Raw genomic sequence first — 20,482 nt, forward strand, 5'->3', positions numbered from 1 at the left:
TGAATTTCCAGCACCCAAAAAAAGGAGGCCCTTAAAAACGAAAAATTATATAGGGCCAAGACACTCTATACCTACTACTGAACTACATATATCGAAAAACTTTTGAACTATACTAAGAGAAAACCCCGTATTCTGTGCAGGCCCTTACAAGAATTCTTTTGGCATCTCATTACCGTTATTATACATGGTAATGTAATGTATTCTATAGTCGTTGTTCTTTTGTTTTTATTTCCACTATGATTCTATTTACACATGTTGTATTTCTATGTTATGCATGCTTGCTTATGTAATAATATGGTCAGTTTACTATGTGATACGGTTGTAAGATTATTATGTATGTTGATATGAATATGGGTATGATATAAGGCTCGTAAAGTTTATTGTAGCTTGCAGAGTAAAATTATTTGGTTTTGGTATCTAATTTTGCTTTAATTGTAATATAAAAGTGAACCCGTCTTTGTTATTAAAGATAATTTTAGAATCATATTATATATCTTATTTGTACAAAATTCAGTACCCTTAGTATGAGTTTCAAACGAGAGCGCGTTCGGCGCTCAGATTGGTCGGCTCGAATAAACCAACCAATCAGAGAGTCAACTCGTACTTAGAGTACAGGCTCCTAGTCTAAAAAAGGCATCGAAAACCCTACTTTAAAAATTATTTTGAAACCAATATTAAATATTGTTTCAAACTAAACTTCGCAGTTAGCATTTCTATGTACTTATTATAGGTACACACGACAACACAGAGAGTTATACAAAACCAGCCTATCATGGTCTCACTTTGCATGACCATTCCACACATTCGAAGTTCAATTTATACTAGATAGTAATAAGTTCATGTTTAGCGCTCTGTACATGTGTAAAACACACGTGCAGTTCACCCTTTTCATTCGAACACGTGTCTCTGAATAGTTAATTAGTCGTCTGACTGGCTTTTCATACATCCAGGTATTAGCGAGAGGTAATCAAAAGCGTCCAACTCTGTTTAATTTTACCGGAATATTAGTTAGACTAAATATTGCGTATGTGGCTCTAATGGTTTGTATTTGTATTGATGATTGGGTGTTTTGTGTGATACTTAGTTTGTTTATTGCAAATTTGATTGCTAGGTGAATTATAAACGGACTTTAGGGCTTTTTGACTATGTGAATTTTCAGCCATGATCGTCCCACTGCAGGGCAAAGGTCTCGTTCCACTCTTCTCTGTGTATGTGTCTCGACATCTATAATTGGCTGCAAAAGCCTTCTTTTTACGGCCAATTATAGATGTCGAGTTCATCCCGCCATTTCTTTTTGGGCCGGTCTGGTTCTGTAATAGGATTTAAATAATGCTAATCTTGCAATTGGCTCTTTATAATAGAGTGAATAGTGCTACAAAGAGAAATATCAAACCTATCTATAGTTAAACCGAATGCAATAAGCAAATGAAGTATCCATTTTTTGTTCTTTGTTATATCAACACAATCTACTTTGAAATGTGCAAGAATTACAAAGCAGTAGCGTTACGTAAATATAAGAAAAAGAAGACTAGAGTTTAGAAATATGAACTCGGTATTTTACTCCTCGTACGTTGCAAAAATAGGAGTTTTGTTGCTTTAGAATATGCAGAACATATTTCGTAGGAATATGGGTAATGCAGTGTATAAATAACCCACACAGCTTCCTTTATCTGCCTTGAATGTAGGTTGATGCGGAGCGACGGGAGTTCAGAAATAATTCGTATGTAGCTGGCTGGTTGGTTGGTTCAGCCAAGTGGCATAATCTGGCATCCGACACCTGCATTCTAGACAACAACTGAACAGGTTCTCGCATTGGTAAGCAAGATTGACCACAAAACCGATAGTGAAAACAGACGTAGTTTCTTTTACCGTTAGTCTACGGTCAGTGGGCCACTTTTTACCATTTATTGGGCGCATCGCTAAACTGTCTGTTATACTTCCTTGGGTAACAAGAATTAATGTAATGTGGGCCAAGAAAACACGTTTGTTTAAAGTTAAAGACTCGTTTTCGGCAAAAAGCAGATTTGCAAACAATTTAGCTGCCTATGCACCGAATTAATTCTTGTTCTATCAATCTAGCTAAGCATAAACTTAACATTTTATGTACAAATTATGTTCCAACAACAATAGAGGTTACGCTGCATTTATTTCCACATAAATTCTTTAGACAGCGCAGTGTGAAATATTTATATTTGCTACAAAAACAGGCATTTCGCGTGTTGAGTTGAAAATTTCTAAACTTTCTCCACTGCATATGGTTTCAAAGTCAAGGTTGATATTACGGCATTATGTTAACATTGAAATTTAAAAACAAATGGTTCATTTCTCTGTACCTTGACCTGGGGCGATTTAAAAAGCCTTTGCAGTTATTCTCGATTCATTCTCACGATCATCAAGCGTTGCGTAGTGGGCTTAATATCCGTTCGTCCCACGGTGAGTTTATCCGATACATGTACGAGTCGATACGCACTCATGTGTGAGTGAACTCGGCACTCTCTCGATAATTCGTACATAGAAAAAGTTTTCGAATGTAATCCTCTCTACTTATCTTGTTTAGGCTTGTTTCGTCTTGTGTTCTTAGGGTTCTTTTTGTTTTTGTATTAAAGTGAAGGTGATACAAGTAAAGGTAGTGTACTTGAGAATATTGTCTAGTTGTAGGCTATGTGTACACTTGTACAGTATACCCACACTAGTTTTTCTACACGTGTGACAAAAATAAATTATAAGTGTGTTTTTCCACCAGAGATATGCTATGCTACATTGCTGTGGATGCGTTTGGCTTCCACCAATCATATTTGGTACTAAGTTATGTGGCTTAGCACTGGTGGAAATGGACTCAGCTAAGTTATGTTTTTCATATAGAACGATGCGTGCTATGGACGGCTTCCCTGATATCGATACATCGCATACTCGAGCTGCGCACAGCTACATATGTGGCTTAGTATCAGTGGAAATAGTCACATAGTTTCACAGCTTAGCTATTACATCTTCGTAGCATAGCTGCATTACCCATCATCTCTGGTGAAAAAGCACCCTAATGTTTTATAATACGATTAGAATTTGGAACACCCTGAGGAAAGCCTTTGTTAATACAACAATGTCTTTTGACTGATATGATGCTAATGATGAAACAATGACATCATAACAAGATACCGAAGTTTAATTCCAATTGTACTCAATATGACTTCAATTTTAATGCAATTTACCATTCCTAACCTCAATACTCATGTTACTCACAGGGAAGTTCAATGCCACCAACCTAAAATTGAATTGATTGGAATAAATTGATACTCGCACGCCTATCTGTCATTCAATATTGTACGATACTTGTAACGTTTCAAATATTCATTCACTCACTCTTTGACCGAGTTCATTGCCACGATTTAGGAGTGAGAACTCCATCATCAGCCTTTAAGTGGCCACTGCTGACCAAAGGGCTCTTTTCACACGGAGAAGGTTTGAGTATTAATCACCACGCTTGCTCAATGTCGGTTGGCGATTTTAAACTTATAATCAGAAATTATAAACTGAGCTTTCCTCTCGATGGTTTCCTTTTCCTTCCTTTTTTTGGTAGGTACTTGCTGTTGGTAGGTTACGAACCCTCTTCTCTGCATAAAAAGCGGGCCTTAAACCTGGGCCACCACGAATCAGTGAGTGTGAAACCACCGAGTCAGAATTTAAAATGTGTGCATGCATTGGGTAATAACATAATTCCATACACACAAACTTGGGATCCCTCATCTCAATATCTCCCTCAAATATTCGCAAAACCCATAAATTATAGCTTTATAAAAAAAAACTTTAAAACCCCTACATAAAATATCAAGGTTAAACCTATTTCCCTAGGTCACATTGCACGTTATAATAATATCAATCAGCGAGAGGAAATATTATTCATAAGTATTTCCACGGTAGAAATAATTACATACCTAGGTTAAAAGTACTGAGTATAAAAAGCTGCTAATGCACGCAACCTGTTTGCTGCACCGACCATTTCAATGTCATTTGGTAACTCTAATGCACTATACTGCATGCAAATTATGCTGCAGAAGTTATACTTTCACATAGACCTTGTTCCAAACATGCGAACATAGCGAAAGATTAAATAAAGACTTATTAAAATTGGTGCAGTTTATTGGAAGTTGAAAGAAGATGTCACTACGGCGACTTATAGTAATATGATGATTAATAAAAAGCCTTTGTGGTTTGATTAGTCACATTTAATAAGTTATGAGCCTATTTATCATAGATGCACTGTTGTTATTTGCATACAAGCATGTATAGAAACACGGAATAAATTCCCAGTTTTCCGAAAAAATCCAAATAGAACACCAGTATTTATTGTCTGAGCTAAAACAATTTGTAGTAAGTTACTGGAGATTTTAGACATCGAATTCTCCAGTCTCAGTACAATATCAGATATAGGCATTCAATCAAAGATAATCCAGATTTAGACACAAAGTTATTTTTTTATATCTTTACATTCTGTACTAAGTCAGTCACAATGAAGCACGAATTTATCATACGGCCAGCCACAGAACGGTAAGTAGATTTTTCAAAAGATTTCATTTAAATTGTGTGTATCAAGTTCGAGTTTCTGAGTCTAACTGCTAAGCCCATTGTGAGCTGCACGCCTAACTTTGGACACGGAAACTTGAAGGTAAGTTCTTTGAAGTTAGTCTTGAAACTTCGCTTTTCCAGCTAAAATTCAGTTACTAGTACGGTAGACTGATCTTAGCAGAACTGATTTCGTTAAATCGTGTAAAAAATGTGCGAAAATTAATGTTTTGAAACAAGTGCGAATGTGATTACACGCATGAAAACGTAATAAAGTGTAATGTAGGACTTCTGTAGTGTTTTGTAAGGTGTAAGATCGCTAGACCGTGGGATATCGATGCTGAAGTGAGCTCAATTTACCAGTCGACCGCGCACAAGTCGCACCGCACGCAATTAATATTGTTTATCGGCTATAACCCGCATGCTTCGGTCCGAACAGTCGCCGGCCATCGCTGACGCAACACTACATAATATGATTTAATTCTGTAATTAAGATATTCATAATGAAGTGTGCGCATCGCTGACATGATGCAAGCGAGAGTGAACGGGATAATGGGTGGTCTTACAAATAAAACAATTTCATAACATCGATAAAAAGTATACGAAAAACTGACATGGCGCAGTGAGGATTGAAAGACAGAATGAGGTTTGTTGCTTTGTGCAATTTGCGTCAATACATCGGTTGATAGAGTAATTTGATAACGTTAAAAACGTACGGTACTTATAACGTGTTTAAAATTCAATAATATTGGGGCTTTTGCGTTCCACAAAAAATGAAGTATCGTTTATCTATCATCATCTTACAATTAAGTATTTAGTTTCAATATTTCGGCCATTACCATTTGGCAATTATTGTGATTAGAAAATGCGCCAGATGTTCGTGATGGGTAGGTGAGAACTGGGTCACTGTATTGCATATAATGGAGATGAAATGACTTTACACATGCAAAGCTACGACCACGACAACAGACAGAAGCGAAGGATGATCATGACCATGGAATAGTCAGTAAATGGAGTACTATAGTTAGTTTTTTACGTAAGGGGCGTAAATGATTAAATACACTATGTAAATGAGTCCTTTATAAATTAAGAAACCTTAAAAGCAATTCTTGTATAACTTTGATAACAAATAAAGAAATCTATATATATAAAACTCTTCCGTTACTGAGTGACTGAGTGACTGACTGACTGACTGACTGACAGACAACGCACAGTCGAAACTACTGGTCGTAGACAGCTGAAATTTGGAATGTAGGTTCCTTGGGATATGTAGGGGAGCACTAAGAAAGGATTTTTGGAAATTCAACCCCCAAGGGGGGAAAAGGGGTAAAAACGTTTCTATGAAAAATCTTATTCCTTGGGTTTATAAACTTGAAACTTGGCATGAACACGTACATAGGCAAGGAAATATGTTTGACATTATAAGTTTTTTCAAACTACCCTCCAATCGTGATTTAGGGGTGCGATTGGGTGACTGATTTATTAACGCACAGCCGAAACCGCTCGGTATAGGAGTCTGAGATTTTGAACAGAGGTTCCTTTAGTAACATAAGTGAGCACTAAGAAGGGATTTTTGAAATGTCAACCCCCAAGGGGGGAAACGGGATAAACTGAGCCGGGGCTGCGGGAAAGTTCTAACGAGATACCGTGGCCCCGGAACGCAAAGGGCAACTGAAGGAACGAGGTGGGTTTTAGTCAGTAAAAGTCTGACACTCCCTTCCGTTCCACCCAGAGCGGGAGAGGTCATTTGATGATTTCCCATCCTTAAAAAAAAAGACTTTGTATGACAACTTTCAGTCGTCTCTTTAACATACATAATTATGTACATACATGCATAACATTAATAACATCACGCCTTTAAATCCCTATTTTGTGTTAACACTACCCATACAAACAGCTAAAAGGAAACAAGTGAAGAGACGAAATTTGTTCGCATCCATTTTCACCTAAATTCTTAACGTTAATGAGATTTACTTTTTATTATCAGGTCAACCTAATAGCCTCACATGTACGTATAACTTCGTAAGAATTTTCTTTCAACTCCTAACCGTTGAGGAGTTGTACCTTCCATCATCAGCTCATTCACATGGGATGATGACTATCAGACGCAAATACTTTAACAGATCTATGAAATTGACAAAAACGTAATTGCCTGTAAATTTGAGGTTTGCCCTTGATTTCCCTGGAATACCATCATCAGATCCTGACTAGGTAACAACGGGACCAACTTGAAAGTATACTCTACCGAACAAAAAAAGAATCACGTAAATCGGTCCATAAATCTCGACGTAATCGGTATGCACAAATGCATCCCTGAGTAACACAGGCTTTATTTAATTCCAGTTGTAACAAGATTTCAGCCTGTGGAAGAAAAAGCCCTGTCGAGATCATTAAAAAACGCTATATATAACCGAATTACACGTGGGCGAAGCCGCGGGCGGAAAGCTAGTGTATGTATAAGAATCTTTGGAATTTGTTTTTGGCTTTACGCAACGAATCAGAAATGATTAATGTTAATGTCCGATTGGAAAGACGGCCATTTCATTGAAACATGAAGACTTCTTTTGTTCGATACTCTGTGGTCAGGGAGGCTGCACGACATGTCGTAAATATACGCCATGTTTGCTCGTTCCCATTGCTTTATTCATGGGAAGGGGATAAGGAAAGCAAAGCTGTGGGCTTGCATGGCGTGTGTTTGAATCGTTTCCACTGGAACACGGCTTTATTCTGTACCTGACATAGTTTTACTTTTTGACTGATACCGAAGCATTTGAAATTAATATGAGTTTTTAAGATTTTTGGTTAAAGTTAAGATATTATTTTTAGATACATATTTTGCAGTAGTAGTTATTGAGCTTGACTTATTGTCAACATTTTAGTGTAACATTAGTAGCCTAGTGTAACCATGTAATTTCAGTAATATGCAAAAAATGGCTCCGCTCGTAACACAAATCTTGTATGGGGGAGATTGCTTGACTGTAACTCTAAGCGGTACAAATTATACACAGCAGCGGAACGGTAGCATTTCGTAATAATAATTGTAGAGTAGTTTTTCTAGAGCACTTCCTCATTAAATGGAACGAACCACAGCGCAGTGCAAACGAATGCTTTTGTGTTGTGTTGAACGTTCCGAGCTCTGCATAGAAACAAAAGCTGGAGACAGACTGACGGACATTACCAACAAAGATTATTAAATAACTTCACTTTAGTTGTGTTGTTTTAACAAATAATTAAGGTACTTTATGCTCATGTTTGTAGTACTGGGAGATAGGTAGGTTTACATTATTATGTTTGGAGATAAGGCATTGATAAATCTTTGTGAGCCGTTTTTTTTTTTCTTTCTGATGCGAAAGTTTATTGAATAATTTTGTGAATCTGCTTTACCATAGGGCAGGAGCAAGCCATGATCACCTCGCCTGATCGGAGTATCCTCCTTTTTTAGGGAACTTTATGTTCTGTTAGCTAAAGTTTGAAATCACCAACCCGCATTGAGTAGGTAATCGTGGTGATTAACGCTTAAACCTCCTCCTTGTGGTCAGCAGTGGCCGCTTATAGGATGTGATGTCCTTTAGCTTAATAGATTGAATTTTAGTATGGTGTTTAACTTACATACACTATTTTACGTATCCTAAACAAAGTTAAATATTATGTTATCGGCTTACTCACGTATTGTTTTGACGAGGAACTCGACTAGTTTCAAGCCATGCTAGAGGCTCATATTCATGAGCAGCATTCCGCGACACACGACGCGGCGATTGTCGCGCTGCTACTGTCACGAAAGTTATAATAAAACTAAACAAAGTTCTTTTCATTTGAGTATAATTTCAACTTTAAAGGACCGTAGCTTTCCACTGCAGTAATGGAAATCTAGTTTGTATCGGTTTTCCACGACAACTTTCATACGCCGCTACGGAGAGATAGTGCATTCCCATTTTGTTTATTTTTTTTTAGTACAACATGTAAATAAAACTGGCTTTAAGAAATCAAAAAGATTATTCACCGATCGATAATTATGATGGTGATTATGTGGATCATAGTTCGTATAAAGGTTTCGTGAAATGAGGTACGGTTTAGCGTTTGGTATGCCTAGGTATTTCCGCCTTTATTTTGGTAAGATTAAAAAATCTTCAACAGGCACTAAGTTTTTGAGGAGAAAGCCTTATGAGCTTATGATAACCCAATATCAATTACCGGGGCTCGGAGAGAGTAGAGGGGTGGTTTTTAGTCAGTAAGAATCTGACACTGCCTCTCACAAGGCGGGAGAAGTCATTGGATGAATTTCTCCCCATCAAAAAAGACTTAAATAACTTCTTACCATTAAATGCAAGTTCGACTATATTTCCCAGAATAACAGATGTTCTGTACTAGATATTTATAATTACAAAACATAGATGCGTTTCTTAGAAAATAGTACTTTGACCGACGCGTCCGACACTAACTTGCTATGTCCGTTTGAGTTGATGCGTTCTACTAAACATCGCATTAGTGTTCGTGACTACATTGAGGTAACCTTTAAACTTTAATGTTGGGAAATGGTTTACTCATAAATCATATAAATAAGTCAAAATAACGTTCATGTAGAGTTATCGTTGAAGTTTGCTATACCTATTTTCATGGTGCTTTCTTAAAGATGTGATTTGAACTGCATTTATTGATTAGGTGAAAATGTATTAAACCAAGTTCAGCCGTTTCCGAGTTCTGCGCTAACATATAAATGACAAATAAGTATATTTTGGTTCCTAATATAAACTGTGGTTTCCCAAAAGGCCTCTTAAAAACAATTAAAACAAATACAGCTAATCTTTATTATATTTAAGTAACATTAAATATCAGTTATCTGATAAACGCAAATCTTGTAAAGCATATGACATACTAAAGATACGAGTATGATTCAAAAGCTTGCTCTAGTTTAAATAAAGCGACATTAATATGAGTGTCAAGATTATTATCTCCGACTCAATGTTAAGAGAAAACAAGTTGCAATTAAGTACAGCGGTGAGATTCGACCGGTATTATGTACACGGACTAATGTGAACACTAGTCACACAATAATTCTTTGTAAGAAATTAACAAATATTTTTTAGATGAATAAGCAACATTCATAAGTAAAAGCGTTTATTTCAATGAATCTTTAATTAGGCATTTTTGAAACGTCAAATTAAATTGCCCGTCGGTCCGACTGAAAGTGAAGATAGGTGCTCAATCCAAAGTGTAGCTTCGAATGGAGAAGAACGAGCAAGAAACTCCATTGTTACTATTTTGTTACAAAAATGTTTTTTTACAATCCCTCGGTTATATTATTTGATTCTTTATCTAATAAATCTTCCTGTTCCCTTAGGAATTGTCGTAGGCAAAGATTCTCTGTTTGTGCTTTCTCACATTCCTGAGGGATTTTGCCAGTGATAGTTTTAGTTGGAAGCTATCAATCAATCAGTCAGTCACCGATGGCCAGACTACGGATGACCAGTAACGAAGGAGATTTTTATATTGTTGTTTACTTAACTCGTTTACAATACACGAAAAATATATCTATACATTATATTTTTCTTATCGATATACGAAATTATATAATTTGATTTCAATTTATAAGTACCTACTATTGATAATAAAAGGGACCATATCCATAAAATATGCTACGAATTTTTACATTTAACCTTATTTAGTCACGGATTAAAAAATATGTCAAGTCGGTCATTGCATTTTGCAACGCATACTATCACTCTCACAAATGTTTGGTAATCGAGTACCAATTACTTTTCGGCACTAAATTATGTATTATCTACAATTATGTAACACTTGTTTAAAATAAAAATGCAATCACTATATTGTATGTACTAAATGACGAACATTTAATATTTTTGTTGAAACTACTCCACAAGTATTCATATAGAGTAGCAGGGCGACAATGGCCGCGTCGTGTGTCGCGGAATGCTGCTCATGAACATGAGCCTCAAGCATGGCTTGAAACTAGTCGAGGTTCTCGTCAAACAGTTACGTGAGTAAGCCGATAACATAATATTTATTTAAGCATACCATTGGCTTGCAAGCATAATTATATTGTACCAATATTACAAACTTTACGAACTATAAATCTGATATTTTTGTAGTAAAAAAACTGTCAGTAAAAATGTCACTCGTAAAAACTTATTACTCCAAAATTGTAGTAGGTAAAGATAGGCATGTTAACACGTACTTGGTACGGTATTGCTTTTTATACAATTTCTACTAAATGAGTTACAAAAAAAACTGTACAACAATTTTATTACATTTCATTGTCAATGTAATGCACTTATGTAATCCAGATATTGGGCTATTGATAATATCAATTGAAATATACAAATAACAAAAATAGTAGTAGCTTTTTGGAGGTGCTATATTGAAAATATGAGTTGGAAAGATATAGGGGATATCTATTTACCAGTTTAGTTCCACTAGTCACCTTTATATAACTCTAGAACGGCTGTATCGATCTAAATTGGTTTCGTTTCGAAATGGCGAAAGAAAAAAGTATAAAATGAAAGAAACAACTGAACTGTCATTAATTTTGAGGCAGTGTACTTCGAATATAACCTACTTATTTGTTTAAATAAGATTGAAGAAGTTCTTCGGATTATTGCGAATATATTTTTATTTTGTATTTCGGATATATTATGCTGAATTTCTGCCAGACCGTCCCTGTCCCTTGCGGAGAAACATGGGTGGCGACAGTCATAGTAAACACTCAGAACAGAACACATAATAAACAATACTAACGTAATTTAAGAAATAATAAAATACTTAAAAGAAAACTGTTCTGAAAATAGCGTTTTATTATTACGACTTTAAAATTGGGAGAATTATAGGCCGTTGTTTGTTTGTATAACATTTTAATTGCAATGTCAAGTAAGAAAAGCTTTGTTAGAAGAGCCAAGATTTGATGCTTGTTACCGCCACATCAAAGTCGTATTGTTGTTACATCAAACGCTGTCTCGAGCATGACTCGTGAAATTACACCACGATTTAAACGTAAAACGGAACTCGTTACATCGATATTTTAATTATTTCGTAACAACCGAACACTTTAATTTCAACTAAAGTTTTAACTTACTACGTTCGACTATTAAACGTACAGTTTCTGCAATTTTCCATTTCTCCATTCGCTTCAGTAAAGTAAATTTGACTTATGACTTATGGAACTCGCAATTAAAACTCGAATATGACTCTTATGTTCACCCCGATAAAGTTCACGAAAGTAACTAAGGGCTTCATTCGTTTGGCAAATTAATTACTGGATAAGGACACTAGAGACTGAGGCGAATTTCCAAGAACTTTCCGAATGAATGTGGTTAATTTAACGGTTCTTCTTAACAGTTACACAATCTTGCAAACATTTGTCTGAAGAAGGATTATGAAAACAAACTTGTGAAATGTTTCAGGGAGAACTTGATCCCTGAGCAAACGAATTGTGACGCGGATCTTCTGTTTCCCCCTTTAATATTCAAGTTGAATGCTCTTCTTTGATGTCCATTTTAAATGTTTAATACAAGTTATGGTAAGAGCGATCGTGTTCGTGCTCTCCGTTTCCCATGTAGGCCAGGAGTACCACGGGCGTCGAGGTCATCGACCTCCTCCCTCCCCCTCCTCTCCGCGACAACTCTAGACCCTGCACTACTACATTTCTCCACTCAGGCGCACTGCAAGTTATCCACTTAAGTAGCTCTACCAGATCCAAAGTAATTAGTTTTATCCGAAGATTTTAATTAGAAATCTTTACAAACAGTTATTTTATGTCGTTTAAAGATGAATTGATTGTTGTAGTAATGTGTGAACTCCGCTTGAATAGTCGGAGAAAGTAACGTTCACAGCATATGTGTCCATTTTACCGATCGTTTGCGTATGCGTCGAGTTTCAAAAGCAGCCGTGCAGCACGTGTACGCCTTTAGCTGTTTTAGCAATTTAGCTTCGGAATCCCATTGTCGGTTAATAGCACAGTACTCAATTTTAGTTGGTTTTCGTTCGAGTACTTATACCTTGTAATTATGGTAAGTTTGTCGGCAAATTATGCGGTTTTATGAGATGCTCGGCGAGTTCTGGCCGACTGACGAAGTTATAAGTTACGCGGTCACAGATCGTGATCGAGGTTAATCGAGTTATCTCAAAGATTGGTGGGCACGGGCTGCACCGACGTGACCAAACGATTGGTCATTTCCTCCTTAATTGGAGTTACTGTTTGCGATTTTTATAGAAGGGTTCTACTCGAGCGTCGGTCGTGAAAAAATATTATGGAAGGAGCAAGATAACACTCAACTGGGAGACGTTTCTTCTCGTATTTGGTGTGCGATAAAGCTATGTCGATAGTACAAACGAGCAACCTCATTTACAGCCACAAACGAGGGCCGCACACGACTCGCAGTAACGCACGGCCTCAACAGTCGAGTCACGTCTCATACATGTTTTTACAACAAAATAAAGACGTACGTAGCTGTACAGTTTGACATGAAGCCCGAGGCTGCAACATAGCATGACTACCTGCATTTCCACCACTTTCTCGACTGACCTATCACGAGTCTGGTCATTGCGATTTACGGCCATTGCAAATCACCTGCCGATAATTCCGCGCAAATTCCATTCGCATTTTGCGTTCAACTACGTACGTACAACAAGATACACGTTTTGATTTTATTGTTTGCACTCAAACTACTGCTTTATTTAAATTGTTCTAGCTTTTTATGTCGAATAAATGTTTCAATTCTTTGAAGAAAGTTTCGTAATAAAAGTAGTGAGTACCTACGAAGAGCATTATTCCGGAGCGAATGAGTTTAAACTCATTTAGAGACAATAGCAATAGAACAAAAGGTGTACAACTTCTCAAAAGGTACCTTTTAGGGTATTATTTTGCAATAGAGAAGTTTGTATGAAAATGTAGCAGAAAATACGGAGTCATTGCCTTTTGGATTATATTACATAAGCCGTACGTTGCTTCTTTATACAACGTTTCTATTCTGAATGCAGTCGTTCACAGAGAAAGCTCATATTGTGTTACAAAGTACTCCGAGCTAAGGTACGTAGAGACGTAACCATCTGGCGTGTTTCTTATTTGCAACATATTTCAAACAATATCTTCATATCTAAATTGTATTATATAAGTATAAGCAAGATACTAAAATAAGGCTGTTTCTGCCGCCAAGTCAAAACGCTACAAATCAGTTGTGTCGTGGACAGGCTTATGGTAAGCTTGGGCAATAAGCCAATGTGTGCTCGAACAAAACCATTATAGTATGTCAACATACAATCGGAGCCTTCAGTGCAAGCATTGAAGGTAGGACACCTGTCACTTCTGCATTTTACGCAACTTTCACCTGTCTGTAACTAGGTAATACTGACATACATCGTCTTATTACTCGTACTGATGTGATCAGCACAATCTAAGGACACCATTCAACAAAATATTGACTCCAAAAAACAAAAAGAAACTCCCAATCTAATCCCATTTGAAACAAATATTGAAGCAATCCAATCTCACTTTCATGCAAAATACAATTTAACCGTCCTCTTTCCACGAAAAGAATGCGCAAAAAGGGATCGTAAAAGAATTTCCTACCTCTGAGGGTTCCATCAAGCATTTTTAATCAACTTAATTTCGGCATACGAGGCCAGCTAAATAAAGGAATATAAGTCGGCGCTGTCATTCGTGTCGGCCTGCTAATCCTTTATCAGTACTTGCTATACAGGTTTCTGTTTATTTTCGTTACGTAAATCCTGTTGACGAACCCACCTAATGCCGGACATTTATTTGTACATCAGGTCGGGTCTGTTTAAACAATAAAGTGGTCAGTTCCCTTAGTACGAGTTTGCTTTACGTTTAAAGTAATCGAAACGAGAGCGCGTTCGGCGCTCTGATTGGTTGGTTTATTCGAGCCGGCCAATCAGTGCGCCGAACGCGCTAAAGTAAACTCATACTAAGGGTACAGTTCTGACGAAGTTTTGGGCTTTAAATTATTATGTAATTTATAGACAAATCTCATCCTCAAATATTAACCATGGAAAAGCAATATTTCACCTCTAAAGTGCTAAATAGGTCACAAAAGGTTTACGCAAAGGCTTAGTGACCTGTGCCTGAGCAAAGGGTATTTATTTATAATATTGTTACATGGACACCTGCGTCACAGCGACCTTACACGACAATACGTGACAAAATTATTTCCACATCTGTTGTTGCTATTCGGACAGTATCTTGAAAAAGAAAAATAGAGACGAGGATAAGTGGATAGAATTTCAAATAACTCAATGTTGGTCGGTTTGCTAGGGGATATGAAAAATGGCAACATTTTCCAAGCGCCCGCCGACACGTTTTCTGCGGACAGCTATTACTTGTTTTCTGCACCTTACGAAGACAGATGCAAGGAAATGTCTCACATATCTCTCATATATACTCCTACATATTATGTAGAGAAAATGCTGATATTTATAGTAGGTTACTCTTTTAGTATTACTTGATGTAATGGTCAATAGTACGTACCTTATTTTCACCTACAATTGATTTTGCACAAATTGTTGTTCATCTTATTACCAAAAGTTAGCAGGTTATTTGAGAAAAAACTTAATAAATGTACTGTAGCATGACGCGGCGGGCATCCGGCGTTGTCGCGCGAACGATCTCACGCTACCCGACACCCTTGTGTGGTCCGGAGGACTCAACTTTGCATACATGTAACTACGTCGGCTAGCTCAGTATCAATGGAGCTGTGGTTTCCTGTCTACTAACCTGCTTTGACTTAGCCGAGTATTGAATGAGACTGCTTTCATCGCTCTGACTAAGTTTGGTAACGCTCGACTTGCCTCAAACGTTACCTAGCACTAGTCTATTCAATTCAACCGTTTTATCTACTGCGGTTTTCGCTCAGTGCGGATCATAAGTTCATAACTTTATCGATCCTTGTATCAAGGAAGGATGTTTGGCTGTCGCTCGGATTAATTGAAACATTTACGCTGATACGCAAACGACAGTTTGTTTGCGATGCCGAAGTTTCGAAGTTTGTTAAATTTCGGCTAAAGTTGGTTCGGATGTTCAGCTGGTAAATAAATGTTAAATATTTATCATCTCGTTTATTAGTAAAAGTGCTGAGCGGGTTTAAGATTAGGGTTGTTTATTTAAGCATACCTACTTAAGAATTTACTTCGTTACAAAAACGTTTCAAAATTATTTTCAACGGATTACTCCCGTGGCGTCAAACTGCCTTATCTCACATTTCAACTTATTATGGCTATATTAAAGCCCAACTGTGGCTTTCATACCTCGAGATTAACTTTCTTAGGTTAGTAAATAATAAAATTATTTCTTATTTTTTGCAGTCAACGCAGTCGTTCGTACGAGTCGGACGACCATGAGAGGGGGGCGTGCGAATGGTGCGAGTATGCCCTGGTCATCACGCTTGCGACCATCCTGCTGATCGGCGTGTCAGCCCTGACCGTCTTCTGGGTGTTCTACTACCGCGAGGGCTATGCCTGGGCTGACGACCTGCCCGACAAGCAGTTCAACCTGCACCCTACGCTTATGGTGGCTGGATTTATCACCTTCAGCGGTTTCTGTGAGTATTTTGGCTGTTTTGATCATGTTTTTAGGCGCTGGAGTAGGTTATCGGTGTAGCGTTATGTCTTTGGTTAACTTTTAGCGCCAATATACAGATGATAACTTATAAATAAAATGTCTTTAGTTACTGAACTTAAGAATGAGCTATGTACCAAAAAAATTAAGTTTAACACTTCATACCCAAAAATGCTCTCAAAATTGTTACTATAGTAACAATTTCCATAGTACCTATGCTAAATGCAAGTCACTTTCCTGTATATTATCGCAAGTAAACCTAAGGGATAAAGCAAGTTTTCTTTAAAGACGATAATATAGCGTCTCGTTATATTTGAATTTGAAAACTGTCTGCTAAAATGGTTTTGTAGTCAGTTTTCTAAGACGAGAAGAATGAAAAGGATGGCTGGGAGCATTTTGCTGATAAAACGCAACAGCGGGAGATATTACAATACCTATTCTTGCTATTGAAAATATCGGTACGGATTTTATATTTTACTGAAGCGGTTTTCTTGCATGCAGGGTTACTTTAGACTAGTTTAGCTTTAGATACGTAGGTAGGTAGATTTTACCGTCATTTGACTTAATAGCTGATTAAAATACATACGAATATTTCATTTTGAGGTGTTTAAAAATGTTTTATGGAGAAGCTATAAAAAAGTAGACATAAAAAAAGGAAATTATTCATAAACAATATTAGTCGCATTCACATTGAGCTTGTGGCTGTTCCACAGGATATGGCCTACTTTGTAAGTAGTTGGGACACGCGCAAAATTAACACTTCAATCCAGTTCTTATTGTACAGTATATGTGTCCAAGCTCACCTCGTTCCATATTTACTCACTGTTTAAATAGTTCACGTATAAGGGATCTACATTTTTTCTAGAATTTTCAAAAGAAACACCTACTATAGGACATAAAATTTGGTTTTGTACTTTTTACCATCAAATATTGGTGTCATCATTCCTAACTCCAGGATTCTCTATTCTCATTAACCATCAACAGCCGTGCTCCTGTACCGCATCTGCCGATGCTTCAGACGCATCTACGTCAAGTTGCTCCACGCCATCTTCCACGCGTTGGCGTTCCCCTGCATCGTGATCGGATTCCTGGCTGTACTGGACTACCACAACAAGAAGGGCATCAACAACTTCTACTCGCTACACAGCTGGATCGGCTTCGTCGCTATGGGACTGTTTGGAATACAGGTGATTATTCATTGTTTTAGACATATCACCTGATGATAAGTAATCGCCACCGCTCATGGAGACTTGAAACACCAGAGGCGTTACAAGTGCGTTGCCGGCCTTTTGGGGATTAGGAATTTAAGGGTTGTTGGGGAATCGGGGATTGGGCCTCCGGTAACCTCACTCATACAACGAAACACAACGCAAGTAAGTACTTTTACTCAAACGGGCAAAGGAATATTTGTGATGTTAAACTGGATTAAAAGGAAAGGCTAAATAAATAGAGGCAATGAAATAAAGACTAGCTTTTCAGACATGTAATCAAACTAAAGTGACATGCACATCTTTGAAACACTTTTGTATATCCCTTTCTGAACTAAAGTTCCACTATTAAAAGCTTACTTAACTTACAAAGTCAGTGTTGGTTTATTTAAACACGCTAATCGCTGGATCCAGTCAAACGGATATCCCTGATATAATATAGCCTGTTTATTGAGGAAGGCTATAAGCTTTCTAATATCTTATAGTAACCAAGGAAAGAGCCTGTGGAGTAACATATTACGTCGCATTACTTAACTAGTGAAATAGCTTCCTTGTCGAATGGGACGAGATTGGAAGTTGACATCACCGAGTTTAGTTGGCTAAACGAGCGTGAAGATAAATGCTAAGTGATGCAGAGCGGCTGATAAGCAACTGGCTTGTTATTGACGACGGGCGCGATAAGCTAACTGCAGATCACATGTCTGTCTCGAAATTGATAAAGCAGTTACGTCATTAGCAAAAAAAGCTGCTGTTTTTTTTTGTAAAGAAAGATTAGTCTGGAATTTGATGACTATGACCTTAAACACGTTAGGTACATGATATTTGAAGCGACAGGTCTAATAAGGATAAGTAATGACAGGGCTTTGATATTTTAGATCCCGAATTCGATAGTAGGTTTAATACTGAGAATGCTAATGTTGACACAGGACACGTTAGACAAATAGTCCTTATTCAGACCCTACGTTTAATGAAACGAGATTAAGTTTCGAATGATTTGACACCGGAGCTTGGTCGGTAACAAAATTGACTGTCAATCAAGACTATTAATATTCCAAGGGGCACTATTAGATAATTGCAAGACGGTTAGCTTTTATCAATGAAGTTACTGTTATCTCGAAACTGATTATGTCATCGGTAAATGATCTTAATTAATATTGAGAACGAATATAAGACTATGAGTTACCTTTTTCTAAGTAAAACCCAAATTATAATCGTCCACTCGTTATAACATTCAAGCTAGAAAATAAAGAATTTTCTTTTAAATATTTTGAAAATGTTTTCCACAGTACGCTGTCGGCTTCTTCAGCTTCTTGCTGTTGTTGATCTGCAATAAGGGAACTGCTGGCTTCCGTGCCTCCCTGGTACCCATCCACGCAGCCTTCGGAATCCTCACCTTCGTACTTGGCGTCTGTGCTTGCCTCACTGGACTTACTGAGAAGGCTCTCTTCAGCATCGGGTACGTAAACCTTCAGTTAAAGAAAAGAAAACCAGAAAAGCATGGTTTTTGCTTCAAACTTTAATTTTGGCACCGTAGAAGAGCAATTTTGGAATATCTTTGGATTTTCAATTGATTTACTTCATTAGAAAAAGATGTGTAGGGGTTTTTCTGTTAAGTACGAATAGTTATTTCCTGGTCAAAATTACTTTCACCCTTTCAACCACATCATTGCGCTGCACTGTCAATTTGTGTATGTACGCTGCACGTTACCTCTATGTTAGCATGTTAGTTCTTGTCTCTTGTCTGTCTGTGTTGTGTGAGTTGCTTGTAAGTGTCCGTATCCACAGCGTGGAGAGATACAGCGGGATGGTCGACGAAGGAATTATCATCAACGCCATCGGAGTCGCCTGCATCGCCATTTTGGCAGTCGTCATGTATATCTTGTCGAGGAACAAGTTCCGTACACCAGAATCCCGCGGACAACACATAAGGGCCTCAGTAGACCTCTAGATCCCTTCCCATATTTATCAAAACTCCGATGTCAGAGTCAACAGTTAATTAGTTTAAGTAATAAATGCGATTTTAATGTTAATTCTAGATATGTAAAAAACTTATTTAATGTTATTTTATTTCGAACATTGGCTCTGATATCCGAGTTTCAAGTTTAGATTAGGTAACAAAACATTATTATGAATATTTTAAATAAATTTTGCAACTTGCATTTTTACTATTTTTCTGATAAACATGTACATAAGTGCAATTGGCATAACACAAAAAACTAAACATTTATTTCAAGTTGACTTATTCATTATTTTCCGTACCTAATTATAGAGATAGGTACATAAGTAAATAAAGTATACAAATAACAAAGTTTTTAACGATTTACACAAAACATATGAACGAGGCTTTATTGTATCAGCTTTGATCTGTATCAGATCAAAATAACTTAGGCATTAGCTTAGGAAATGTAGAAATAAAATAATATAGGACAAATAAATGACTTCGTAATATTAAGGAACAACACTGTATTTTTGTTGCATTAAAATAAACGTAAGTATTCATTGACTTTTAATTTATTGAATCTTGTTTTACCTGCCTTTTTTATTATTGCACTTTGTTGGAATGTTTATATTTGTCGATGGTATGACTCTTGCCTCACAATAATTGTTAAAAGCTTCACGCTAAGTAAGTATTCAACCAGGATATTGGCACCACTAGTGTCGCTTTGATTAGATCTATTGCTCAAAAGAATGTTTGCATAATTTGAATGACGAATGACTTATTGGTCAGTCAAATTGCGCTCGGCAAGATGATTGGATTAATACGACTTTACGGCTCACTAGCGCCATCTCGCACGCGCAATATAGAAAACCTTTCATGCTCATGTAGGTACCTGTACCTAACATGAAAAGAGTTTCAGAATTAGATTTTTTATTATTCAAAGTCAAAGTTATTTATTTCAAATAGTACCGGGAAGGCATTTTTGAACGTCAAAGCAAATATTACAATAAGTATAAAAAAAAAACAAAATGTCTGTTTGTCGGTCAGTCCTCTAGTGTAGTGTACCAAAGTGTAGATACACTTTGGAACGAGCAAATAGCTTCACGCTAGATACCTATGGAGAAGAACGAACAAGAAACTCCATAGGTTCTAATTTTCAATCAGGTTCACATATTTCGATTACATGAACATAAT

At 37.0% G+C, this 20,482-nt stretch overlaps 1 protein-coding gene across 9 annotated transcripts in view; it reads left to right on the forward strand.

Moving 5' to 3' along the window:
- The window catches only part of LOC118266706 (transmembrane ascorbate-dependent reductase CYB561), an 88,915-nt gene that overhangs the window by 64,652 nt on the left and 3,781 nt on the right, over positions 1–20,482 (forward strand). For 4 of the 9 annotated variants that reach the window (XM_050703341.1, XM_050703342.1, XM_035580211.2 and 1 more), the window contains 4 exons: positions 15,889–16,124; positions 17,126–17,328; positions 18,636–18,805; positions 19,135–19,852. In XM_050703341.1, the coding sequence (XP_050559298.1) occupies positions 15,889–16,124; positions 17,126–17,328; positions 18,636–18,805; positions 19,135–19,297 (772 nt within the window). In that variant the 3' untranslated portion in view covers positions 19,298–19,852. Of the gene's footprint in view, positions 1–4,415; positions 4,543–15,888; positions 16,125–17,125; positions 17,329–18,635; positions 18,806–19,134; positions 19,853–20,482 lie in introns of those variants that run through there. The other 5 variants (XM_050703343.1, XM_050703344.1, XM_050703346.1 and 2 more) reach the window with 2 other exon arrangements.

Source organism: Spodoptera frugiperda, chromosome 23 (assembly GCF_023101765.2).
Source record: "Spodoptera frugiperda isolate SF20-4 chromosome 23, AGI-APGP_CSIRO_Sfru_2.0, whole genome shotgun sequence".
NCBI lineage: Eukaryota > Metazoa > Arthropoda > Insecta > Lepidoptera > Noctuidae > Spodoptera > Spodoptera frugiperda.